The sequence below is a fragment of the Erythrolamprus reginae genome, chromosome 5, assembly GCF_031021105.1.
Source record: "Erythrolamprus reginae isolate rEryReg1 chromosome 5, rEryReg1.hap1, whole genome shotgun sequence".
NCBI classification, from domain to species: Eukaryota; Metazoa; Chordata; class Lepidosauria; order Squamata; family Dipsadidae; genus Erythrolamprus; species Erythrolamprus reginae.
The window spans coordinates 74,796,116-74,823,400 of record NC_091954.1 but is presented as its reverse complement, the minus strand read 5'-3'; the positions used below and the strand labels follow the sequence as shown (position 1 = coordinate 74,823,400).

Here is a 27,285-nt window from a genome sequence, read left to right as displayed (position 1 = left end):
AGCCAAGGGAAGGAGTGAAAAGAGAAATTGAGATTACATGGCCACAAAGTCCCCTTAATTGCCATTGAAACTTACCTAGCTCTTACCAGATGCCTTTTGGAAACTCCTTAAAACCCACCTCTGCCATCAGGCATGGGGGAATTGAAAAATCTTCCCCTTGCCCTTGTAGTTTCTGTGTATGATTCAACTGTGTGCTTGTTTTTTATATATATTGGGGTTTCTTTTGGATTTTTTAATCTAAAACTGTAATTTAGATTGCTAAATATTAGATTTGTTACTATGTATTGTTTACCATTGTTGTGAGCCGCCCTGTGTCTGCAGAGAGGGGCGGCATATAAATCCAATAAATCTAATCTAATCTAATCTAATCTAAATTAATCTAATCTAATCTAAGAAATCTAAGAAGATTTCTGTGCATAGACTTCCTGCAGTAAAACAGTTAAATTGAATATACGGACCTGGCTTTTTGCCATTGACATGATCTTCTCAATTCACAAAAATTTCAAATGGAGTAAAACAACAACAATAAAAAAAACCCAGCATGGCATCTGACCTACAAGCAGGAGCAACGGCTGATGAAAGAACAATGGACACTGAGGGCTGGGTTCCACTTACTTTCCCTACCGGTTCGAATCGTGACAGAAATGTGTGTTTTGTGTGTGTGAGTAAAGCATCATCACATTGTGCAAAACACCCGTAAATGACCCTTTGTTCATGCACAGAAGCCTTTGCGCATGTGCAGAGGAATTTTTTACAAGCCGCCATGATTGGAGGACCGGTTCAGGAGCATGGACTGCCGGTCATTGCTGCCGGTTCAGCGAAAGGTGGTAAATTTCAGCGAAAGGAGGTAAAAAAGGTGATCTGAACCAACAACAACCCACCACTGTGGACAGCGTTCTATGATGTCAGGATGGTGTAGAGAACAAAGTACACAATTTATCCGAAGCATTTCTCCAATAAGTGCAACAAATACAGAATTTGAGGCAGACCATACCCTTGGTAGTCCTGGCACATGCAGCAGTTCCAAGAGTGCAACTTGTGTTACAGAGACTTTCATGACTATGAAAGCTTCCCAGAAAGATTTTGAGAAGAATTGGAATTAACCAGTCAAAAGTGTCCTTTGTACTGGCAGTCTCAACTGCTCAATGGGTATTCCCCATTAACACTGATACCCAATTATGGATAAATATCAAAATTCCATGGTTAAATTCAGTCTGCAGTCACCTTCCTTATTACCCTAAAATAATCCATCTGGTCCTGGAGATTTAAATTTTATTTAAATTAGTGAAATGTTCTTCTACTTCACTTTCCTAATCTATAGCTCCCTCCTATTAGCTAATGAAAGCAATGGGGTTAGAGCGCCTCAGTGGCACAGTGGTTAGAGTGCAGTACTGCAAGCTACTTCAGCTGATCACCGGCTGCCAGCAGTTTGGCAGATCGAATCTCAGTTGGCGCAATTCAATTCAATTCAATTTATTAGACTTGTATGCCACCCCTCTCCGAGGACCCGGAGCGGCTCACAACATGCAATACAAACAATATGTATACAAATCTAATAGTTAAAAACAGTCAACTAAAATAAAAATATGGTTGGACTCAGTCTTCCATCGTTTTTTTTTAAATTTTAAAAAAGTTTTATTTACAAATATACAATGAATACATAAAAGACGTATAATGACAATTGACAGTTAAAACATGGCACATTACATAGGCAGTAGTCGTGTGTTTGGACGATAGGCCAAAATATAAAAACAAAACAATCAATGAACATACAAACTTACAAAGAAAAGAAGGGGGAAAAAGGGAAGAAGAAGAAAAAAGAAAGGAAGAAAAGAATGGGCGGGTGTGCGGTGGAGCTGTGTTAAGAATATGAACTAGTTTTAATTTCAGTAGCTCATTTCCTTACATCAAAATTTGGTAGTATGGATAAGTAAAAGCAGGCGTTGAATAAATCACGGTAAAGAGATTTTGAAAACAAAAGGTTCATTCCATTTTTAAATATCGATATCTCTTACAACTATTGGAAAAAAAAAGGAAAAAGTTTTATACCAGATTTGTATCTGTTCAAATATATACAATTCATATCATTTGTTAAGCGAGTTGTTCCATCATTCCAAGGTCGGTAAAATGAGGACCCAGATTGCTGGAGGCCATATGCTTACTTTCTGTAAACCACTTAGAAAGGGCTGTAAAGCTCTGTGAAGCGGTATATAAGTCTAAATGCTATAAATCCTATTGTTTGGGGGCAAATGTCAAGATTTCCATAACATTTTTAGTAAGATAAAGAGTAAATTGGATAATATCCTTAACCATACCTACCGTGTTTCCCCGATAGTAAGACAGTGTCTTACTATCTTTTTACCCGCAAAAGCCCCACTAGGTCTTACTTTCGGGGTATGTCTTACATACCCCCCCCCTGCCGTTTCCCGCCTCCACTAACCAAATTGACAGGGTGAAGTCGGGAAGACCCAGGGAGGCCGCCCAGCAGCTGATCTGCTCGGTTCCCTCCGCTTTGACGGCGCTGGTCCGCTCGCTCGTTCCCACAACCGACCCGCTTCCCCGAGTGAGGCTTCGGACCAGCGCCGTCCTTCGCCTCGCATTTCCGGGTTGGCGAGCCTGGATTGTTTTTCCTGCGAGCGCTGGTCCCCGCTAAGCGCTGGTCCGAAGCCTCACTCGGCGAGGCGAGAGGGAAGAAGGAGAAGCGCTTCTCCTTCTTCCCTCTCGCCTCGCAGAGTCAGGCGCAGAAGGCTTAGCGGGGACCAGCGCTTGCAGGAAAAACAATCCAGGCTCGCCAACCCGGAAATGCGAGGTGAAGGACGGCGCTGGTCCGAAGTTGTAGAAGCGAGCGGGCGGGCGGAGCTGCGCCCTCCTTCGCCCGCCTCCTTTCCGGCAGGCAGGTGGGGCTGCCCAACTGCGCAGAGCGGCTCCTCCCCTCCAGACGCGTGTCGGGGAAACGGGTCGGTTGCGGGGACGAGCGAGCGGACCAGCGCCGTCAAAGCGGAGGGAACCGCCGCCAGGGCGCTGCAAACTTCTCCCTCGCTTTTAGTACCGTGTTTCCCCGAAAGTAAGACATATGTCTTACTTTCGGGGTATGGCTTATATAAGCCGACCCCCCTGAAACCCCCCATATGTCTTACAATCGGGGGGGTCTTACTATCGGGGAAACACGGTAGATCACATACAGTATTCTTAGAGGTCCCTGGTGCTCTCTGAGATTGGTTGCTCAATTGAGTTCAGCAAGCACAAAGGTCCCCTCATTTCAACCCTGAGCTACAAATATTCTCTTTTATTGGTAGAAATGACACTAAACTGATTCAGTTTGGCAAATGCTGCCCGGTAAGACAGGAATACAATCAAAGTGCTTCATCACAATGAATGAAAACTAATAGAATCAAGATAATTTTTCTATTCAGCACTAGAGACCAGCTGCAAATAATAGAAAAACCTATAATCTTTATATACAAATATATACTGTATTTATTAAGCACAGTGGAAGATCTTTTTAGCCATCCTACAGTTTAGGGCACTTTTCAGGGGAGTGCTTTAAGGAAGATAAGCTTTGGACTCCACATTTATCCTTTCCCTTCCCTCTCAGAACTTAAGAATTGACTTTCAAATTCAAATTAAGTGAATCTGTGCCCATGTGTGTACGTGTATGTATGTGTGCATGTGTCTTTCAGAAAATAGATTTTTGTTTTTGTTAGTATTCTAGCTAAATACAACTGTTTGGAAGGAACAAAAAATAATCTAGTTTGACTCAGATCACCCAAAGATAAAACTCTTAAGTGAGTGATACCATATTAGTACCATGCTGCATGGGGAGAGAATGTACTCAAGATGGACATCTATGACCACAAGGTTGTGTCCGTGGGTGCCACCATCTTTTTTTTTTTAAAAAAATGATTTTTTAAAAAAAATTAAATTTTTAACACTTATTTTTTTCTTCTGAGCATGTGCAGGAGCCAAGTTATGGGCATTGCGCATGCGGTCGCCATATTGTTTTCAGCTTCTTTAAAAAAAATTACATTTTGTTCTGAGCATGTGCAGAAGTTGAATTTCTGGCACTGTGCATGTAGTCACCATCTTCCTTTTGGTTTTTTATTTTATTTTTCGGCACTGCGCATGCTACATGGCATGGGAGGAAGCAGAGTTGGGTGCTACCAGTTGCTACCAGTGCACACCGGTAGCGGCCCACAGACTGTGCAATTTGTCCATGACCGCTCTGGTGCCAATTCTTCAGGTGCCAACATATTTTCTTCTTCAATTTTTGTTATTTTGTTATCCTGCACAAGCACAGAAGCAAAATCTAATGAGGAGATGCTTTTGTGTACGATAGTTTGGTGATTTTGGGTATATTTTGCTTCCTGCGCATGCGCAGAAGCAAAATCACATGAGGAGATGCTCTCGCGCACACAAGACTCCCCATGCTGCACAAGCATGGTAAGAGGAATCTGCCCCTGGGAGGAAGTGAACCAGCATCAAGGTAAGTTAGACCCCATCCTGGTCATAGGGTACAATAAGCAATCAAATCATACTGAGAAACAATATAAATGAGGACCCGGATTGCGGGCAATATGCTGGCTCGGTTAAAAAGTGCTATTGCTAACATGTTGTAAGACCCCCTGAGTCTAAGGAGAAAGGCAGCTTAAAAATCAATCAATCAAATAAATGAATGAATGAATGAATGAATGATAAGGATACAAACAACAAAGTTACAGTCATAAGTTGGAGGAGATGGGTGATTGGAACGATGAGAAGACTACTAGCAATAGTAATGCAGGCTTAAGAAATAATTTGTTTAGCAGAGTGATGGGGCTGGGGGAAAAAACTGTTTTTGTGTCTAGTTGTTTTGGCGTGCAGTGCTCTATAGCATCATTTTGAAGGTAGAAGTTAAAACAATTTATGTCCAGGATGCGAGGGGTAAATACTTTTACATCCCTCTTTTTGACTTGTGCAGTGTACAGTATTGAGAATTTGTGAATGAAATTTATTTGTTATAATTTCTCTTTTAAGATAATAATTTTTCAAAACCTGTTTACAAATAAAAAGAAACTAACTAGAAAGGAAATATTATTATAAAATAAACATGCTACTAAAATTCTTCTTACATGTCTGATAATATTAATGGGTCAGGCAGGTGTGGTAAAGACCAGAGCAAGCTACCAGTAAATCAAGTTTTTCAAGAGGAATATTTGGGGATGTGAAATGTTTATCTAAAACCTTGGAGAAAATAATTAAGACCATTTGGAACATGGAAACGTCTCTGTCATCTCACCCATCCTCAATAGAAGCACAAGGCATATAACAGTCACTCATGTGGTCACTTTCTAAGTAAATCTTTGCAGTTGATTTAAATAGTAAATAAATATTTTTTTTTACAAAACCAAAATAAACCAAATATTTCAATGTTTTAAATAAAAATGTTTTAAAATACCACTAAAGTTATACATTTTACTTGCATGGCCTTAATCTGAAAATTGTTATTTAACAGGTGTTCCCTCAGGACCTCGGAATGTAATCTCTATTGTCAATGAGACTTCAATTATATTAGAATGGCATCCCCCTCGGGATACAGGAGGTCGTGATGATGTGACCTATAACATTGTCTGCAAAAAGTGTCAGTCAGATCGCCGTAGCTGCTTCCGCTGCGATGACAATGTGGAGTTTGTACCAAGACAACTGGGCCTTACGGGAACTCGCATCTTCATCAGCAACCTGTGGGCTCATACGCCATACACCTTTGAAATCCAAGCTGTCAATGGAGTTTCTAATAAAAGCCCATTCCTACCACACCATGCCTCAGTGAACATCACTACCAACCAAGCAGGTAAGATGCAGTTCAGAAACCACCGGTATGATTTTCTTCATGAACGTAAAGAAAGAAAATTGAAAAATTCTTTGATGCTGTATCTACTTTTGAATATATCTTGATTTCAGAACCATTAAATATTGCAATCGAGTTCTAGGATCATCTATAGATCTTGGTACTTGTTATTTCTTCTCCTTCCCTTTTAAGCACTGTAGAGAGGGGAGTAGATCCCTTGCCAGGTTTTGCTGTTACTGGCGAATTTATGACATCCATCATATAGCTCGGATAGTCTTAGTAGTAGAATAATCCCTAACAGCTCCCCAAAATGTTGCCTTCTTCCAGTAGGCTTATCTGGGATAGTGAATGAATGAGGAGAAGCAACAGCAATGCTGCAGTGAGCAGCAGGCAGTTAACTGAATTTTTAGTGTTTTAATTACCAAAAGTACTGTTATGTAGGTAGTCATACAACAATTATTTGTTTAGTGAGCTTTCAAAATTACAAAGGCACTGTAAAATGTGACCTATGATCACTGTTCACACTTACAACCATTGCAGCATCCCCCAGGTCATGTGATCAAGATTTGTATGCTTGGAAATTGGCTCATATTTATTCCAGCTGTTAAATTAGCACCATGATTGCTAAGTGAATCTGATTTTGACTTCGCTTAACGGAAAAGTTGCCAAAGTTCTTCATGTGACCCTGCAACAGTTGCAACGTCCCAGAGTCATGTGAACAATTTTGCCGACCTTTCTGTTAAGCAAAGTCAACCAGGAAACCAGATTCACTTAACAACCATGGCACTAGCTTAATAGCTTGAAATGATTCACTTAACAGCTGTGGCTAGAAAGATCACAAAATGGGGCAAAGTTCACTTAACAAATTTCTCCCTGAACGTAAGTGTTGGGCCAATTATGGTCGTGTGGGGGAAGTACAACACACATTAGAAAGGACTAAGGCACTGAGCTTGTCCATCAGAAGGTGGGCAGTTCAGCAGTTTGAATCCCTAGCGCTGCATAATAGAGTGATTTTAGATTACTTTTCCCAGCTTCTGCCAACCTAGCAGTTCAAAAGTACGTACAAAATGCAAGTAGAAAAATAGGGTCCACTTTGGTGGGACGGTAACAATGCTCTGTGCGCCTTCGGTATTTAGTCTTGCTGGCCACATGACCATGGAGACATCTTCGGACAGCGCTGGCTCTTTGGCTTAGAAGCGGAGATGAGCACCACTCCCTAGAGCCAGAAATGCCTAGCACACATGTGCAGGGAAACCTTTATCTTTTTAACACATGTTACATTGCAATTGCATTCTGCAGCTACTGCAAATAAGTGAAATTCTAGAGCAGGCATACAAATAGAACAGCAGCCAAGTCAGTCCTTTAAAATCCCTCTCATCTCACAGTTTTTTTGGATTGCTCACATGGTGGCACTCAGTACTCACCATCTTTAGCTCATGGAAGAACTTCAGGTTCCTAAAGAGCAAAAATAAAACTAGGTTGTTGAGATAGTCAAACTAGAAACATGATCTGGAAGGAAAACATCTGGATCCACATAACAGCTGAATAAAGGCTGCACAACTAACATTCTTAGCAGCAAAAACAAAACCACAGCAACCTACAGAAAGAACCAGAATTTCTTCTGGACTTTGTCATCTCTTTTTTGATTTTTTTTAAAAACTAGAGATAATCATAGATGAATCAATTGCTGACTCTTCCTTGAGAGAGAAATGGAGTGTGTGTGTGTGGTGGGGAGGTATCATGATGCTGAGGGACCTGCAGTGTTTAGGCATGCATTCTTTGGTGGGGGGGTGTGGGGGGGTAGAAAAGCTAACAGGTAATAACCAAAAGCTTATTGAAGAGAAGAATAAACTGTTAAGCACTGGGAGATGCTTAACAGTTAAACCACAATCTCCTTTGGTTTGACCATAACAAGAGGATGAAATTCATCTTTTGTGCAATATATTTAAAATAGGAAAGCTTTATTAATGCCATGCCTGAAGAATTTACACTTAACAGTCAAATAATTTTTTTTAAAGTATTGGTATCAATATTTGAGCATTCTGTTTCCCAGAAGTAGGAACTTTGTCAGCTCAACATGTCAGAATGAATTGGGCACCAAAGATGCAACTGAGATATTAGCAGAAGGGTGATTATTGGCAGTGATGTCATTTTGTACATCCTTTCTGGGGTTTTTTCATTCTCTTCATTTCTTACCTGGTCATCTGCTCTTCTATTTCTCTATTCTCCAACCTCAGGTTATCTCCATTCTTTGGTTGTCTAAACTGGACCCAGAGTGCCATCTCCAAATGTCCGCCCTTCCTCTTTTTGTATATTCCCATTGTTTTTAGGTGGTATGCCTTTTGCACTTTTTTAAATTCCTGACAACTATTGTTCCTACAGTCCATTTGTCCATTCGCTCGTTTTCTTCCTGATTATTCCTGTAGCAAAGCTATGATTATTAAAAATTGATATATTTGCATTGTATCTGGCTTTTTTCCACATTTATCCATTCCAGATAAAGTGCAATTTGATTTTGGCATATTAAGGATACACTCTATGTTTGAAAGGCCTCAAAGATGGAGCACATATTTGGCAATTAGAAATGAGGCATTAGCATTCAGCACATTTTAAGCAAGTAGAAATGGTTTGCTGAGCGCTACAGGCATTTAAAGGGAGAGTAATAGGAATGCAAAGTGGACTAGATAGTGTAGGTTTGACCTTGACTCACACATCGATGTCTAACATGTTGATTTGCTGTCCTCACTTTTTCCCCTCCCATGCTAATCTGAAAATGCAGTATATTTCTAACTGCAAATTATACTGTTTATGCAAGAAATAACAGAAAAGCATATTACAGGCAGCTGTAACTTCACATATTATGGCATGCATTCACAGTCTACATAGTCTTGAAGGAAAGAAACAGGGTAACAAACTTTAAATAAGGACAAATGATGGAGAAAATTGGATGTTCTAAGTTCATGCTCAAAAAGTATTTATGTCACTTCTCTTCTCTTTAATTAATCTAATTAAGCATTTTTTAACAGAAACAAACTTGAATGCTTTTCTCAGGTTCCTAAGAATTGACCTATATCCTTAGTTAGCCATCTGTCTACTCATTTACCCATATATTTCTTTTCATTTCTTGGAAGCAGTTATCTCTCCATCTGCTCCTTTTGCCTTCCATAAAATTCTCCATCCAATACATTCCTATTTAATTGATTGTATCTGCGGGGCTCTCTTCAGTTTTTCAGCTTTCAGTTTCAGTGATAGGGCTGAAGGACTCTCTAAATGGGTTTGAGGTCTTCTGCACCACTTTTAAAAATTATCCATTTGCCTGCTAGTCTATTGTTTTACGAAATGATGCTAACTGGGCCTTTTCTCAAATGTACATCCTAATTTCTTATGTGAACAAGCTTGCAGGCCTACAGTAGATGTCATTATTCCTTTTTCAGCTGCTGCAGGCCAATTGGATATCAGCAGCATGGTTCCTATACTTTCTGTTTCAAGTTTCAAATGCCCACAGAATTGCTGGATAATTGTAAGCAGTTTACTCAAGGTTGAGAAGACCAGCAAAGGAATGTAAATCAGACTCTGTGAAGATAAGGCTTGTCTGAATAGTTTCCCTTTCTATAGGAACAGACAGAAGACTAGTCAGGATTCAGTCTGAGGTTCAGAGAACCAAAAAAGATTCATCAATCAGTCCAAGGTTCATAGTTTCAGGGTCAGAGCTGCTTCTTAAATAAGGCTGCAGCCAGTTGTTTTAATTAAGGCAGCTTTGCTTCATTGAATGCCTTTGCTTTGCTTTTAAGTGCTGGAAACTCTTGGGCTCTACTTGTCTAAGTGTTTTAAGACCTATATCAACATCTGCTACCTCTGCTTGAGGAGCCTCTGGTGATTTTTGGCTTGATGTTTCCTAAAGATATTGGAAAACGCCCAGCTAGGCAAGGAGGAGGAATAAAGCAGAGAACTAGTGTTGAGTCTTTGGCACCGCTACAAGAGACTTAAGCCTAATCAGTTCCATGGAATATTATCTGTTACTTCCCAAGGCAAGGCAGTTTGGGGAGATTCCTGTATTATAGGTAAAACAAATAAAATAGTCAACTTGAACCTTTCACATCTGGATCTGGTTGCTTGTTCCTGACAAAAGATGATATTCGACTGGTTCATCTGGAACAGCTTTTCAGATTCAGAGACTTAAGCCACGACGTATAAAATATCTGAGATAAACCTTCCTTTTCACTTTGCAACAGACATAACTATTTTCTTTCCAATTTAAATTATTTGAAATGTTAATCTTGAAAATTTTCATCCAAAGAAGTTGGATATAGAATAATGCCTATAGAGTAATTAAACCTCACGTGATTAAAAAAAATCTCAATTATCAGTAGTAGTTTTATGAATTAGCACAGGAAATTTCAGGAGTCCATATGTCAAACTGTCAATTCCTGGAGTCTCTTGAATATCCTACTGCAGTGTTGGTGAACCTTTTTTCCCTTGGATGCCAAAAGAGTGTGCATGCACACTATTGTGCATGTGTGAGTGCCAACATCCATAATTCAATGCCCGGGGAAGGCAAAAATAGGTTTCCCTGCCCCCTGGAGGCTGAAAACGGCCAGTTTCCCAACTTCTGGTGGGCCCAGTAGGCTCATGTTTTGCCCTCCCTCAGCTCCAAAGGCTTCCCTGGAGCCAAGGGAGGGTAAAAATGCCCTTCCCCATCCCCCCAGAGGCTTTCTGAAAACCAAGAACACCCGCCAGAGCCTCTGTGCAAGCCAAAAATTAGCTGGCCAGTACACACATGCATGTTGGAGCTGATCTAGGGCAACGGCTCATGTGCCAGCAGCTATGGCTCTGCATGCCACCTGTGGCACCCATGCCATAGGTTCACCATCAGTGTCCTACTGCAACTACTTAACTCCTGCTGCTTGTTGTACCATTTATCTGTTCACCAGTTCCTTTCATACAACCAAGAGAAAGAGTAATAACTTGCAAAACCTGTTAATATACAGTAGTAGAGATTTAAAGACAGGGAATACAACTGTCAGATTACACTTAGAAATTTATGTCTGGGAATCTTTAAAAGGAGGCACCTTGTTTGTATTAGGTAGGAAATATTATCAGTGTTCTTGAGTTTCTAGGTATATTGTGACACCATACGTACAAGACTTGTGAACTTCAACTTCCAGAATTCTTAGCCAGCACAGCTGGCAGAAGAATTCTGGAAGTTGAGGCCCACAATCTTAAAGTTGTCAAGTTTGAGGAGCCCTGAGCAAAGCCATGCACAAATTCTGACCCTTAGCACCTCTCTTTGTCACAGCTGCTGAAAGCTGATATCACCACGTCCCACCACTTTTATCTGAAACATAAATAAATGTTGTGAAAGTTAAAAACTGATACACTGTCATTTTTTAAAAATATACCTCTCCAGCATATGTCTGATATTGAAATTTTAGGCCCTCAACAGTCTTAAACACAACCTTTCCCCACAAAAGTTTCCTTACCTCTGTAATAATCCTTAATGTAGTTTGTTAATCTGGAATCTGACCTGTTATATATGAAATATGTATAGCAGGTCATAATTTCCCTTTATAAGAGGTATACACCTATATGGTTATACATGAATTTTCAATGATTTTATATATTATGTTCTGTCTAAGAGCATAAGAAATTATTGCTTTTAGATGGTCTCTTTTCTGAAGAAAATAGAATAAAAATATATGACCTGCATATTGTGGGATATAGGTTCCCCCATAGTATTCCTGTAAGACATTCTGATGCTATTTGCATTTCAATTGTTTTGAATTATTTTGCCTGATGATTTTTTACCAACAGATCTGTTATGATGATAATAGATTCTATAAATACATTTGTAAAATCCCACCAGTGTATTATTCTTAATAGTGGTATATCTGTCATTTTGGTGATGTAACAAATTGTCTGTCAAATTTGGTAACTTTTCAGATGAGTTGTCAAACAGACTTTTGGGTTTTTTGGTTTATCAGCAACCTATCAAGATCATTTAACCAAGTCCATGTTTCTTTGGCTATCTGACAGCTCTGACCTTACCTTTTGTTAATCCCTAAACTTTACACTTCTCATTAGTTAAAAAAGTGATGCTGTACAGGATAAATGAAGGTCACTTTGACAGTGTCCTTGTGTAGAAACCAGGAACTAGAACACAAAGACAACCCAAGATATCTGCTTTGTTTGTATCATAAAATCCTTATTGAAATCAATATTTGTATGCTAATGACTACATCAAATCATAGGTTAAAGGTGAGACTGTCAAGTTTGATTAATTCTTTAATCTGAAAATTTCCCTGTTAAGCAAATTGACTATTCTATGGGGATGTTATTATAGAAAAATTGGCAGAGCTTCCTAAAAATATTCCATCAATTCCTTGTTGCACAATTTGTTGCATACACTCTAATGCAATAAGAAGCTTCTTGATTCTGATCCCTGTGCTTATTGTTTGTCTTGATTTTGGAAGGGATTTATATTTCAGTATAATTCTTTCCTTGATGCAATAATGCAAAGCAAATCCCTCTGAATAAGCAAGGATGGGGAAGCTTCAGTATTGCTGCCCATCCACCTGCGTACCAATTTGATGTTGATCATCTTTGCAGCATTATCCATGTTAAATAGGCAGGAGGGGGGTTGTGAATGTGGCAATTAACAAAACAGCAATCAAGCTAAGTGTTTAATTTTGGAAAATTATCGTCTTCTCTGAAAGGATGTGGAAAGATTAAAAAAAAATTAAGAACCCAGGATTAAATGTGCTGTGCAAACAAAGGCAGGGCTGGACTATCAACATCACCCACTAGAAGAAATAAGCAGTCACCCCACTCAGTGAATTCCTGAATATATAGGAGATGCTTCTTCCAAAACAAAATGACTATAACAGCACAAAATAAGATTTGGGTAAATATAAACAATCAGCGGAATGTTTTCCTGTATAATTTGTAGTGCATACATTTAGTTTGCCTTACATATTAGGTTAGACACTAACAAGTGGTCAGCATAAAAATCTTTAACCGGCTTTAAAAAGAGCCTGCCTCCCCCCAAAAAACTAGTATTTCCCTGACTTCTTTATTCTGGCAGACTAATTAAACTAAAAGTAAGTTGTCATTAGTGATGTTACCTGGGATGATTATCTGAGTGATCCAAAAGGAAGGCACTGTTGTCTACCCGTAATCTTGATAACTAAAAAGCTAAATAAAGAAAAAAAAATCCAATGACTATGGTCTCATCAATTGTTATTTGTTACCTTTAAATAGCCTTTCACAACCTGCATATTTTCAAGGTTTTAGCCGGTGTAACTATTACTGAAAATACTGATGTCCACACATTTGGAAGGTTCTAAGATTGTTTCTTATGACTACCACGTCACTCTTATTTTTGTTGCAGTAAATCAGCGTAACTGACTGCTGCAGATTTTTTCATAGTAGTTGCAACCATCACAAAAAGTATAAAACACCATTTTGGAGGAGGTGAGCTTTGGAATCACAAGAAATAATCTAACAAACAGCACACCAAGAATCCCCCTAGTTTCTGCTTTCTTTTTATTTATTTTAGTATAAACAAGATAAACATTCATTTCATTAATGCACATTTTTAAAAATTAAAAAGGTATCTTTATTGGACTTGCTCTGCTTTCTCAAAATGGCAGCAAAAGAGTGAAGCAAAATTTTATCAATATCTAGTCAAGCATTGGCTAGGTTAGTTCTTTCTCTACCTGTATAGTAACTATTATTTCCACAAATACCCTACTATACATATAGTTATTTATAAAACTGTCCATACTTAGAGTTAAGCATGGACTTTAATTACATTGAATGAAAAGGTCAAATAAGACATATCCTTTCTTTGGCAGCACCATCAGTCCTCGGAGAGGGATAGCATACAAATCTAATAAATTATTATTATTATTATTATTATTATTATTATTATTATTATTATTATTTACAACAAGTAAGCTCCCCTTTCTTATTTCTCGGAGCCACCGTCTTACAAAGTCTCTATTTTCTTATGGTTCAGGTTATGTTATGCATCATTTATTTTGAGATACATCTAAGTTGTAATCTTTCAGATTGGAAAATACATATTTCAATTTATATATTTTATTTCAAAGACATTTTAGTGCCAAACCTTTTTTTATTTTCCACTGAAATAGAAGCTCTCATGTTTGCAGGAATTGGTACATATTTAATCCATATATCATCAGCAAATTTTAGTTGTTCTTGGGGGTTTTTTGTGTGTGGCACACTTCCATATTTATCAAATTTTGAATTTTACTGTTATATGAACACATGGACAGCTTTAAAATTAAGAGGAATTTCCAAAAAGGAACAAATAGCACAATATTTAGTATCCTTTTTCAGATAGTTTACACATACTCCAATTACAGGGAGTTGTTCTAGATCATAATTAATTGGTTATGAATCTTAGAAATCTATGTAGCACAGTGATTTGTAAGCAGAGTGAAAAGAAGAGCACATTAAAATCATCACTTGTGTAAAAGCATTACAGTTTGTCAGGAACAAAATGGCCAATTATCAGTAACTAACCCTGCTCTATTCACCAAAAGGCATCACCACTCACCAGGGACTTAAGGGACTGTGGGTTTCAGAAGCATATATGGGGGAAATCATTTAGAAGGCTCTGAGAATTCATCCCAATAGAGCCCTTACCACACGCTTCAGTGGGCTTTTAAAATGAGACAGTTTGATTTCTCAGGAGGATCAGGCAGGAAATTAACTTGTTTAATGAAGCACAAGTGATATTGCCTTGATTCTTTCTGGATTGCCATACCCAGCAGGGATTAAAAAATAAATAAATGCAATAGACAGATTCAAATATGAAGTCTCCAGGAATCTGGCTCAGAAACATAAAAACTATTTGTCCACATAGATTTTTCACCAGTTGGCAAGTTATAAATTTCAGTCTTTACCAACATAGCGTCAAACATATTATCCTTCAAAACCAGGACTGTTCAAAAATAAACCCTAACACTTGCAAAGGGGTTAAATCACCTTCTTCGTTTTTTACAGAAATGCCTGAAGTTTATGGCTCAGAGGTAAATCACGTATTTTACATGCAGAATATCCCATGTTTAATTCCTGGCATCCGTCACAGGATAGGATGAGATTCCCCATCTGAAATCTTGGGCAACTACTTCTGCTCACTGTATATATGTTAATTGTAGCTGGAACAATGGAATGATTCAATATATAAGTGCTACAACATGTAGAACCTTGCCATAACCACATTTCTCATTCTCATGCTGCTGTTTTTTACCCACCATTGGTTCACTGAGGGTAAAACCTCAAGATTTTGGCTTCTGCACTGACAAAGAGATACCAGCAAACCCAGTTTCCCTGTGTGTGTGTGTGTGTGTGTGTGTGTGTGCGTGCGCGTGTGCGTGCGCGTGTGTGAAGGAGGGAGGGAGGGAGTTAATGTATTCCATTCATATTCCATCACCATCATAAAAAGATTCTCAATGACCCATAAAAAGCAGTAAAGCGTTAAATATTAAAAATACATCTACCTCTACAACTTGACACAGAATTTGCTGTCAATTCCCAAATACCTTCTGGATTCTTTATTTTCAGCTGCTCCTGGAAGGTAGCTAAAATTGAGGTCACTCAACTTTTCCACAAAGAAGCCGTTCCAGAGAGCTGGCCTGATTACATAAAAAACATCTTCAGGCTTTGAATCCCCTGATCTCCTAAAGAGGGAACATCCAGGTGATTTTTCCAGCATGCTCAAAATGGTCCAGTTCCATTGACGACAAACTCAACACCAAGTTGGCTGGTTAAAACTAGTACTTTTTAAAAGTACAATAGGAGAATGGAATGAAAATTGTAACATGATCTTTTGTCTGCTTCCAAGTGAATAGCATTGCATTTGAGTCCTTCGGGATTGGGTGGCATAGAAGTATGAATGAATGAATGAATATTTTTAATCAGCATTTTTTTTAAAAAAGAGAAACTTCTTATTTAGAGGTCTAGGCAAAAGCAAAAGAGGGGGAAAGGGTAGATGTGAGGACTGGATATAAAAACTGAGAGGGAAGTGGAAAAGTAAAACACTGCCGTGGAGACACCAGTTCTGCGACGATGCCTACATTAACTTCCTAGTGTTATAAAAACATTACCAGCTGTGATTTTAAGCCCTCCTTTATTTTATCAAGCATCCTAAGGATAGAAATACATTTTCTACTCTCGTCAATAACTGAAAGCAGTAGTCTATTTTTTTGTTTCCTGTTACACAGAAAACGGTACTCAAGGGTACAGTGCCTCAGATGAGTATATTCCAAAATTAATCAGCAAGATTAATTATGGCTAAAAGATTCATCTTCCATTTGTCTTGAAAGCAATGTATGCCCATGTAATGTAGTGCATGTATGATTTTATCAATTTCAGCACTGCTGCAGTTGTCTTTTCCCAAATGAAAAGACCGTAGTGATAGGATCCCATTCCCTTGTCCTATCAATTTCCTTTTAAAATTTATTTTCTGAACTAACAGGGCTAAAATTGTGCAAGCTTAGTTGTCCATGTTTACCAAATGATTGGAGGAAGTGTTACAAACCTTTTGGTTATTGACTGAAGCATCCCATGTTTTTCCAGGATTTTGTACTTTCCAGGATTGGAAGGGGGGTGTAATTGTCTTTGTTTTAAAATCCCTCTTTAAAAAGCTGCAACAGTTCATACAGAAGCTGTATGCAATATAACAATGATGCCACATCATTCCCTTGTATCTTTTCCAACAGCATAACACATTTTAAATCTCAAAGCAAACTTAGGTGAAATATCAAATGATATGATAGAAAGTTTAGAACTAAGACGCCTTAAACAAGATCTAAGTATTGCCCACAAGATCATATGCTGCAACGTCCTGCCTGTCGGCGACTACTTCAGCTTCAACCACAATAACACAAGAGCACACAACAGATTTCAACTTAATATTAACCGCTCCAAACTTGACTGTAAAAAATATGACTTCAGTAACCGAGTTGTCAAAGCGTGGAACTCATTACCGGACCCAATAGTGTCATCCCCAAATCCCCAACACTTTACCCTTAGATTATCTACGGTTGACCTATCCAGATTCCTAAGAGGTCAGTAAGGGGTGAGTACAAGTGCACTAGTGTGCCTTCCGTCCCCTGTCCTATTGCTCTCCTATATCGCCTATACCTTTCTTCTATTCCTATATCTCTTCTTCTATTCTTTCATTGATACGTTCTATTACTATATCTTATTTTCTATTATTTCTTAGATATATTTTACTATGAGTATCTCCTCTATAACCTTCATCATGTATTTTATTATGTGTATATAGATATATACCCACTAAAACCCTCATTGTGTATTGGACAAAATAAATAAATAAAAATAAATTAATAAATGTACTAAGCCAGCGATGGTGAGCTATGGCCTCTTTATGACCTTGTGAACTTCAATTCCTAGAATTCCTGAGCCAGCCATGTGGGCTGAGGAATTCAGAGTGTTGAAGTCTACAGGTCATAAGAGGGCCATAGTTTCCCATCCCTGTACTGAATGAATCATCTCAACAACTCATCAAATGCCTGGTTGAATAACATAACATTTAATGTATTGATTCCTTTAATGCTGCCTACCATGCTGTACATCTCCAGTCTTCTGCTGCCTGATCCTCTCTTGACAAAGTGTTTTTATATTAACAATCTTTGTTAGTACTGTACAATATAGTGAGTCATAAACAAACAAACAGGTTTCTACCTTAAGCCACCGGAAAAGTAACAAAGCTTAAGGAATTGTATGAAGGTAATTACTATGTTCCTAACTGACCTGCTTAAGCACATACCAGGCACAGAACTGCCAGTTGCCTTTTTCATAATGACAATAATGAAACCCAGAAAAAAATGAAGTAGCTATGAGAGGTTTTTGCTGTCTTTGAAAGACAAAGGGTCCATGAAACAGCATTGGAATTTTAATAGAGAGTGAAAACTCTATTCTGGTTTTGTTTGTTCATTTGCAGATGGCTTGTATAGTTTTCATTTGATGAACAATTCCCAGGAATTTTAAATTCTACTTAAAAACAAGTATTTTTTAAAAAAATATTAAATCCGAATTATTTATACATTGTTCACATTTCCATTCTTCCTTTTATTATAATAATCATCAAACAACAATGGAAGGTGAGGAAAGTTTACCATCCTAGAAAAGGGAGGATGATTCTAAGGTAGGGCTGTCAAACTTCTGGCCCATGGGCCAGATGTGTCATTTGCTGGCCCTACTCCACCAGGTTTAGCTAAGGAGAAAAAAGTCCCAATACATCAAGTGGTGCAGTTGTTCTAAAGTAATTTTACTAAAGGAAGCAATTTTACTAAAAATTCTGCTTGTATTGTATGAAGATTTGTTTTCTTTTGCCAGTGGTGGAAAAGTACAATGTAATAAGGTTGAGAGTAGCATCTTAAAATTGTGTGTGTGTGTGTGTGTGTGTGAGAGAGAGAGAGAGAGAGAGAGAGAGAGCGCTTTCATGTCATTATTGACTTCTGGGCAAATCTTTTGAGTGGTTTGTCATTGCCTCCTTTCTCGGATTGAGAAAGAATTACTGGCCCAAGGTCATCTAACTTTGTGTTTAAAGACAATTCACTGTCTCGTAGCCTAATGCCTTAACCATTATGCCAAGCTATTTCTATTTAAAAATTAGAATAAAATAATATCATTTGCAAAGGGGGGTATTCTTCAAAGCTAAGGAATCATAGGGGAAATGTCCAGAAATAAGTAAAATTCAAGCATCAGGAAACAAAAGTCAGTAGAATGGACAGGCAGAAATATTGAGCCAGATATAAAGGGACAGTAATCCCTAATACAGGATCTCCAGCTGCACCTATAAGCAATCAGTTCTGTTCTCAAGAAACCTTACTCACCAGTATTTATTTAAGTTCATAGGCCAGATAAGCCTATGTCTTGAAGACGATTTTTCTGCTACAGTTGAAATGGAATTTGAGGGAGGTCTGATTGAGGATCTCCTAATTTTAACCATTAGCAAAATGAAAGGCTTTGGTTTGATCATGGACTTTCCAGAACCTGGATAGATCTGAACTTTCTCTAGTTCCCGATTGCAGTAAATCAGGGATTCCTAAACATGACAAATTTAAGACTTCTGGACTTCAACTCCCAGAATTCTCCAGCTGGCTATGTTTGAAAACCTCTGTGGCAAATGGAAATGAGATGTGGCTGAATATATTTTCTAGGGTTTGATAACATGGTATATGTTCCTGCAAATGTTGTTTGCTTTGGAAGTGAATGTTTTCTACAGCATAAATAAAGAAGAACAATATGTTTTTTCATGATTCTAAATCAGAGTTATTTCTCTCAATGAGGTTCATAAGATATTAAAATCATTTATAATAGCATATTACGAATAATAATATGTGCACTTATACTTCAAATTATTACAGCAGTAGTAGATAAAATATACAAATGTAAAATAATATAAAGGATGTAAATTAGTAGAAAAATACATTATTTAAAAAGTAGCATCACGTTTCAATTTCAAAGTTAAGGACCATATTTTCTAAACAGTGCTAGTGAAAAGTGGGTTTCAAAGTGTCTTTAATTTGATTTGCTATATGAGGGAAGTATAAATTTGTTATATTAAATAGAAGTTAATCTTGGCAAATAGATTGTGTGTGTACAGTCTTTCCCATGATGGAAGATCCTAGTTGCGTAAAATTCCTTAGTATAGAAACAAGCCTGGCAATAGAGCCAGATGTTAAGGGCCTTCCAGTATTCCAGGAGAATGGATACCATCTGTATCTTTGAAGGGATGCTATTTCAGAGGGTAGGGGCAGTGACAGAGTCTCATAATAAGAGGAACCTAAGTCTATCCGTGGACAAGGTCTATTGAAACCACAGTTCACGTCCTTTATATTGTATCGCTCTATTAGGATTCATGGACTCATTATATAATTTACTGGTAAAATATCTGGTAAATTCTGTTCTCTTTTATGTGAAGGTGTTGCTGTCGGATCAGCACAATATAACTTCTCTGAACATCTCTAAATTCTGCTATAAAATCAGGCAAACTTTGGCCGCCCATCAAAGATCATACCACATACTGTAATATACTACTATGTATTGTTCTGTTCTGTTTTATTTATTTGAATGTTTTGGTTTTTATTCTGGCATGTGACCATAAGGAAAGATTGATTGACTTGGAATACACCCACTAGATATAGATATATTGGGTGAGCAGAAATGACTGGGCATCATCACTCAGATAGTCAGGCCGTATGCCTGAACTTTTCAAATACAACAAATTTCAGCTCTTGGAATTTCCAGCAGTTGTCCTTTCTGACTAGAAAAAAATATATGAATTGAAGATCATGAATCTGAAGAATATCCAAATTAGGAAGAGGAGCATATCTGTAATATAGGAGAGATGATTATCCAATGTCAGCACAGCTTAACTTTGGGTCTCTTCATTTAATTTTATACCCAAACCATGCTGGAAAGTAGGTTAGGCATGAAACAATGACTAACCCCCTCTCCCCCAAACACTCCCCAAAGACCTAGTGAAATCCTATGGCTGAAATTTGATAAGAAGTTGGAAAGTCCCAGTCCAACACTTTAGTAGCCAGGCTATACTGGGTCAAGACTGATACCCAGAGTAAGAAGAATAAAATCTAAGCTAAGAGAGAAGTAAATGCAGAAAAGGCCTAAGAAATAAATAATACTTTGACAAGAATATTATTGGCAAAAGGCAGAAAAAATTGCCAATAAAAAAGTGACTTGGAGGGTTAGAAAAGAAATCTTGGAGGAAGTAATTTAACATTTTGTTCACACTCTTTATTTGAAGTAAAGAATGTGAATGAAAGATATTAAGGGTCATAGGTCAGCCATTGGAAAAAAATGAAGGAAGAAAAGTAGAAGAATAGATATTTGGCTATTACTGAAGAAATGGAGAACTCAAAAGGGAAATGTTTTTTTTTGTTTGTTTATTTGTATGTATGTATGTTTGTTCGAATTTATATTCCACCCAACTTTAGTGGACTCTGGGTGGCTTACCATTAAAATCAGTGTAAAAGAAGGATTACAATATCAACAACAGTAAAAGTACAGAAGTATAATAATAGCCCATAAAACCATACATACTCTCAATCATTCATGATCCCAGGCCTGCCGGAAAAGCCAGATCTTAATGGTTTTCTGGAAGGTGGGTACAGTGGGATAATATGGATCTCTGGAGGCAGTTGGTTCCAAAGCATCAGAGCCACCACAGAGAAGGCTATTCCGTACGGTCCTGCCAAACGACATTGCTTGGCAGATGGGACCCAGAGAAGGCCAACTCTGTAGGTCCTTATTGGCTGCTTTGGAAGTATGAGGTATCAGGCCTTCTGTAACATGCATACAGAAATAATGAAGATGAAAGTTGAAAGTGCAGAAAAAATTGAGTTCTGAAAGGAAGATTGAGACGTCCCTTATATGGGGTCTTGTGAATATGCAGGGTTATATTGATATGTTTATATAGGGTTTCAAAGTAGCCCGCCATAGAATCCATGTTTTAAAAGGTATATTTTATTGAAAACCTGCCCTGTTAAAATATCATCAAAATCTATTGATATTTATTTTTATGCTGCTCCTGTTAATTCAGTGGAGCTAGCACAGTTTTGTACGAAGTCTTTTGACTTGACAATAATAATTTTCCCTTCATCAATTGATTGATTTGTGTGTAATCTTTTCTGAAGCATTATGCCCAGAGTCATTTCCAACAAAGAAAGCTAACAGTTATAACAAAGGATGTTAGTCCCTGTGTTAATTTTTCTCTTTATATCATGAAATATTTTGTTTTGCTGTTGTATTGAAGTGCACTATGTTGTGTTACATGCCTCCCCCCTCCCCCATTCTCATTGACCTCCTCCCCTTGTCCACATCCTGGTGGTTTACTTTTATTTCTCACTACCCTCCCCTAAAGTGATGTTTCACTTTCTTTGCAATTCCTGTTCCCTCCTTTCTCCATAGCACCTTCCACAGTTCTTATTATGCACCAGGTAAGTGCCACCATGAGGAGCATCACGCTGTCATGGCCTCAGCCAGAACAGCCCAATGGCATCATCCTGGACTATGAAATCCGTTATTATGAGAAGCTGAGCCGGATCTGCATCCCTGAGATTAGCAGCGCCATGGGCTCAAGACCAGCTACCGTAAGCCTGAATGCATTTCAGAGAAGGGAATTGGCTGGGCTGGTAATGGGAGAAGATAGAATAAAGACTGCCAGCTATTTTTAAACATATCATGGAATGCATAGTTTTGATTTAATTCCAAAATTAGATTGTATATTTTCTGTGTTCACTCCAGCCTAAGGTTCTCTGGCTAATGCTGTGAAAATCTTATTTTATTTTAACCTTGCTGTTCTGGTCAATATGACCCAAAATGAAATTTGAGACCTGTACATTATTTGTCATGCGGATCTCAAACTTGTGATTAATGGACTTTTCCTCATTTGAGGGGTTTGTGGTTTTTTCATTTTGTTTTCTTTTTGCTACACGCTGATTGTTACATTTCGTTACACTTGCAACAATACAAGTGTATAGTAAATGGGAACACAACAGCAAGGTTAAATAGATTCTCCTTCTTATGTCCTCTTTACCACCTAGCAATAAGGAACCTGTGACTTGCATTATTATTTTTTTAAATATAGCTGGTTGGGCTCTGTCTTTGTTGAGCCTTCCACGATGTCTTTTACCTGAAATATTTGCCTTTGATAAACACCAGCAGATTGGGAATTCCCATCACAAGCTACACTAAATGAATCTGCAGGAAAATCTTTGCAACAATCATTAATTGAAGCTGAGGCCTGCCCATTTGTCTGCATTATATATTTATTTCAGTCCCTGTGTTCTTGAATAGGGATTGTTTTAACAACTGAAAGCTTTCTAGGAATGCCAGTCTGCATTCTGGACTTATTTTGAGCATGGTTGGATAGTATTTTGTGCACTCCTTAATGTCTATACTTATCTTTCAAAAGCTGTCTTGTAAGCTCCTGCTATCCTACAGATGACTCCTGTTTTATTACCTTGTAAGAGCTAGATAGATATAATCCGACACAGCTGCCTGTAGATTGAACTAGTTTTGCCCACGAGGCCCTGGGGTACAGTAAATGATATCCAATGCCAGACTGTCATGAAGTAAGCATCAGTTGCCATACTGCTGTACAGGCCTGCCAGTGCCAACCATGCCTGATGTTTAGGATTAGACAATCATCAAGAGAAACAAAATAATGTCACAGGCACAATATTGTACGGGGTTGCAATTGTCACACTTGCAATAGATCCACCTCAATATTCATCTAAATGGGGTAAAAATAAAACAGCCTAGAAGGGAAGGAGGAAGACAGTTGGAGCATAAGGGGAAAATATATTTAATAAGCTATATATGTAATGAGCTTAAGTAAAAGAAAATTTGTTTTCTTCCAGCTGCATTCAGCCATAGAGTAAAGACTCCTACTTCATAGGATCATGTTGCACAGATTACTGTGTGAATGTCAATGATATAACTGGAATCCCTTTTAGGCATTACTGCCCACTTTCCAGTATAGGAATAAATAAATAGGAATAAATAAATAGGAAAAATGGATAAAATCAAAGTTTTAAGTCAAAATCAGGATTTTCAGCCAAATATAACAAATAAATAAAAAATCTGCATGCTTAAAAGCTTGAGAAAGGATGCTAGGGTTTTTTTAATGTCTTATCTTTGTGCTTGAACTGTGATGGCTATTTTATATCATTTTCACAGTCACGTCATGCCAAATTTGGAACTATTGAAATATAGCTATGGTTTCTCTTATTCTGGCCATTTATAAGAGTGAATAGCTAGAATGAACATATTTCCTGAGTATTATTATTAGTTAATAATACTTTAAAGCTATTGCATTGTATTGTTTTTTCCAGAAAAACATGTAGATATGACTAATTTGCATACATAATAGGTATACCTTCACTCCACTCCAAGTTGCATAAGTACAACAATTTTCTTATTGTTTATTAGTTGTAGTTATTTTCATTTATACATTATTACAGAAGGACTGTAAGAATCAAAATGAATTTGAGTAATATTGATATGTAAATCCTTAACCCAGGAAGATCCGGGGTGGCAGAGCGGTTAGAGTGCAGCACTGCAGGCTACTTCAGCTAAGTGCTAGCTGTAGTTCAGCAGTTCAAATCTCACCACTGGCTCAAGGTTGACTCAGCCTTCCGAGATGGGTAAAACGAGGACCCAGATTATTGTGGGCAATATGCCGATTCTGTAAACCGTTTAGACAGTAAAACCGCTTAGAGAGGGCTGTAAAAGTACTATAAAGGGGTATATAAGTATAAATGCTATTGCTATTGCTATTAATGTCCTTGGCCCTTGTACAGAAATATGAAATCTTCAGTTTTCCCAATAAGGAAGCCTCCAGATGACTGGTAATAATTCCCATTAAACATGAAAATTTCTAAGGTTTACGGGAGTTACCGTTTTAGAATGTCCCCAAAGCCCAATTTCACTTTGTTTTAGATAGCCCTCTGGTTATCTTCATCCCATCCTATTCATTAAGCAGGTGAAAAGCAATAATTGATTGGGATTGATATTTTTTTTTAACAGCATCATAACTGATACTGCAAAAATAATCTTGCTTCTTTCCTCATACGTCTCCTTCATTTGTTCTTTACCGAAGGACCACAGTGAGTACAACTCCTCTATGGCCAAAAGTCAGACCAACACTGCACGAATCGATGGGCTTCGGCCTGGGATGGTTTATGTAGTGCAGGTGCGGGCTCGGACTGTGGCTGGCTATGGGAAATACAGTGGAAAAATGTGCTTCCAAACTCTGACAGATGGTGAGTGCTTTTGAAAAGGGAGGGAAGTTGGTTGCACTCCCTGTCAAATTCCCACACTGTCATTGAATTAGATCAACTTGTCTGTTCAAACCCTTCTGTGATGAGGTAGCATGGCAAGATCAAGTGATTTACAGATAAGTGTGATTTATTGTCAGTTAGAGGGCTAATCTGGCTGAAATTCCTCCACCTCTTCTTCCTCCTCCTCCTCCTCCGCCTCCTCACTAGTCAAGATTTTCTTTCCTTCCGACTGTAAAAGAAAAACAAGCCTCTTCCCCACTTCATAGAAAGTGCTAAGGCCAAGTCTGTCTTGGAACAACAAAGTGCATAGTAGTAGATTATTTAAGGATCTATATTTTTTAAAAAAATTGAGAGCAGATTTTAAAGGATGTGGAATAGATGAAATTAAATTTGCACCAATACTTGAAGTCTATTTATGATGGTCATTCAAACATAACATGTCTATGTTCATGCCCTGCTGCCCGGAAAAAAGTATATTTTAAATATTTCATACTTAAGGATTAGTTGTATTTGAAATGTCGCATTTTAAAAGATTTATTACTTTAGATTTAGATTTAGATTTAGATTATTTAGATTTAGAATTAGATTTAGATTTAGATTTAGATTGAATTAGATTTAGATTTAGATTTAGATATTTAGATTTAGATTTAGATTTAGATTATTTAGATTTAGATTTAGATTTAGAATTAGAATTAGATTTAGATCAGTGTTTCCCAACCTTTTTTGAGCCGCGGCACATTATTCGTATTTTCAAAATCCTGGGGAACACTGAAAGGGGGGGCGGGCGGGCTAAAGAAAAGTTTGGACAAAAAAACCCTCTCTCTTCCTCCCTTTCGCTCTATTTCTCCCTCTTTCTCTCTTTTCCTTCCTTCCCTTCATTCTCTCTCTCCATCCCTCTTTCTTTCTTTCTTCCTCTCTTTTTTGCTCTCTTTCTCTCTCCCTCCTTCCCTTCCTCTATGTCTTTCTCTCTCCCTTGCTCTCTCTCTCTGTCTCTCTTGCTATCTCTTTCTTGCTTTTTTCTCTCTCTCTTGCTCTCTCTCTCTCTTTCACTGTCTTGCTATATGTCTCTTTCTTTCTCTTTGCCTCTCTTGCTATCTCTCTTTCTCTCTCTGTCTCTCTTGCTATGTCTCTCTTTCTTTCTCTTTCTCTCTCTCTCTGTGCCTCTCTTGCTAAGTCTCTCTTTTTCTCTTGCTATGTCTCTTTCTTTTTCTCTTTCTCTGCCTCTCTTGCTATGTCTCTCTTTCTCTCTTTCTCTATCTCTCTTTCTCTGTCTCTTGCTGTCTCTCTTTCTCTGCCTCTCTTGCTATGTCTCTCTTTCTCTCTCTCTCTGCCTCTTATATGTCTCTCTTTCTCTCTCTCTCTCAGCTGACTGCAAGCGGGAGCCCTGACGGCGGCAGCTGGACGTGGTGCTGGACACCGTATATGCCAGGCACGCAGCGCCAGCATGTACGACATCCAGCAGCACGTCCAACCGCCACCGTCAGGGCTCCCACTTGCAGTCAGCTGAGAGCGAGCGAGCGAGCGATCCCTCTCGCCGCCGCCATCTCCCCCGACTGCCTGCGGCCGCTGCGGCCACCCACCCCCCCGCTCCCATCGGACACTTGCCGTCGACGCCAGAGGAGCTCCAGCTGGGCGGGGCGCTGCCGGTACTTCCGTCCTGGGGCTCCCGCTCGCAGCTGTCCCCCGCCTCCTGCTCGATGCCGCGGTTTTCGGCGCTCTCCTGCTGGGCCCCAAAGAAAGAAGGCGGGAAAAAGGTGCAAAGAATGGAGCTCTCCTTCTTCCTGCCTTCCTTCTTTGGGGCCCAGCAGGAGAGCGCCGAAAACCGCGGCATCGAGCAGGAGGCGGGGGACAGCTGCGAGCGGGAGCCCCAGGACGGAAGTACCGGCAGCGCCCCGCCCAGCTGAAGCTTGGCGGCACACCTGGCCATGTCTCTGCCGCGGCACACCGGTTGGGAAACGCTGATTTAGATTTAGATTGATTTAGATTTAGATTGAATTAGATTTAGATTTAGATATTTAGATTTAGATTTAGATTTAGATTTAGATTATTTAGATTTAGATTTAGAATTAGAATTAGAATTAGAATTAGAATTAGATTTAGATTTAGATTGATTTAGATTTAGATTGAATTAGATTTAGATTTAGATATTTAGATTTAGATTTAGATTTAGATTCCACCCATCCCCTGAAGGATTCAGGGCGGCTTACAACAATAAAACAATATACAGATTATATTGGAAATAGCCTAGCTCAGCTCGTTAAAAACACTATGGGAAGTGTCTAAAAAGGCCTCCTATGTTAGAGAGGTATGCATACAAATCTATTTTAAAATATTAAAAAGATGTTGGGACTGAATATTTCCCAATAATGCTTTGTGTCAGAATTAAAGGACTCAGTAGCTACTTTTTGGGTTTATGGCCCATGTATGTGCAATGTCTCAGTAATGTATAAACAAGGAAAACCATTTTTGAAAACATACAGAATGAAAGAGAAAATATTCAGATGGATCAGTAAACCAACAATTGATCAGCTCATCCCGCAGCTATTTGAAATACAGTAATTTTTATAGGAAACTTACGTTTAAAGTGAACTATTTGCA

At 38.4% G+C, this 27,285-nt stretch overlaps 1 protein-coding gene across 9 annotated transcripts in view; it reads left to right on the top strand.

Moving 5' to 3' along the window:
* Positions 1 to 27,285, top strand: part of EPHB1 (EPH receptor B1) — a 476,084-nt gene that overhangs the window by 363,526 nt on the left and 85,273 nt on the right. For 6 of the 9 annotated variants that reach the window (XM_070753153.1, XM_070753150.1, XM_070753151.1 and 3 more), the window contains exons 5-7: positions 5,492 to 5,827; positions 21,812 to 21,993; positions 24,507 to 24,669. In XM_070753153.1, the coding sequence (XP_070609254.1) occupies positions 5,492 to 5,827; positions 21,812 to 21,993; positions 24,507 to 24,669 (681 nt within the window). The remainder of the gene's footprint in view (positions 1 to 5,491; positions 5,828 to 21,811; positions 21,994 to 24,506; positions 24,670 to 27,285) is intronic. The other 3 variants (XM_070753155.1, XM_070753156.1, XM_070753154.1) reach the window with 1 other exon arrangement.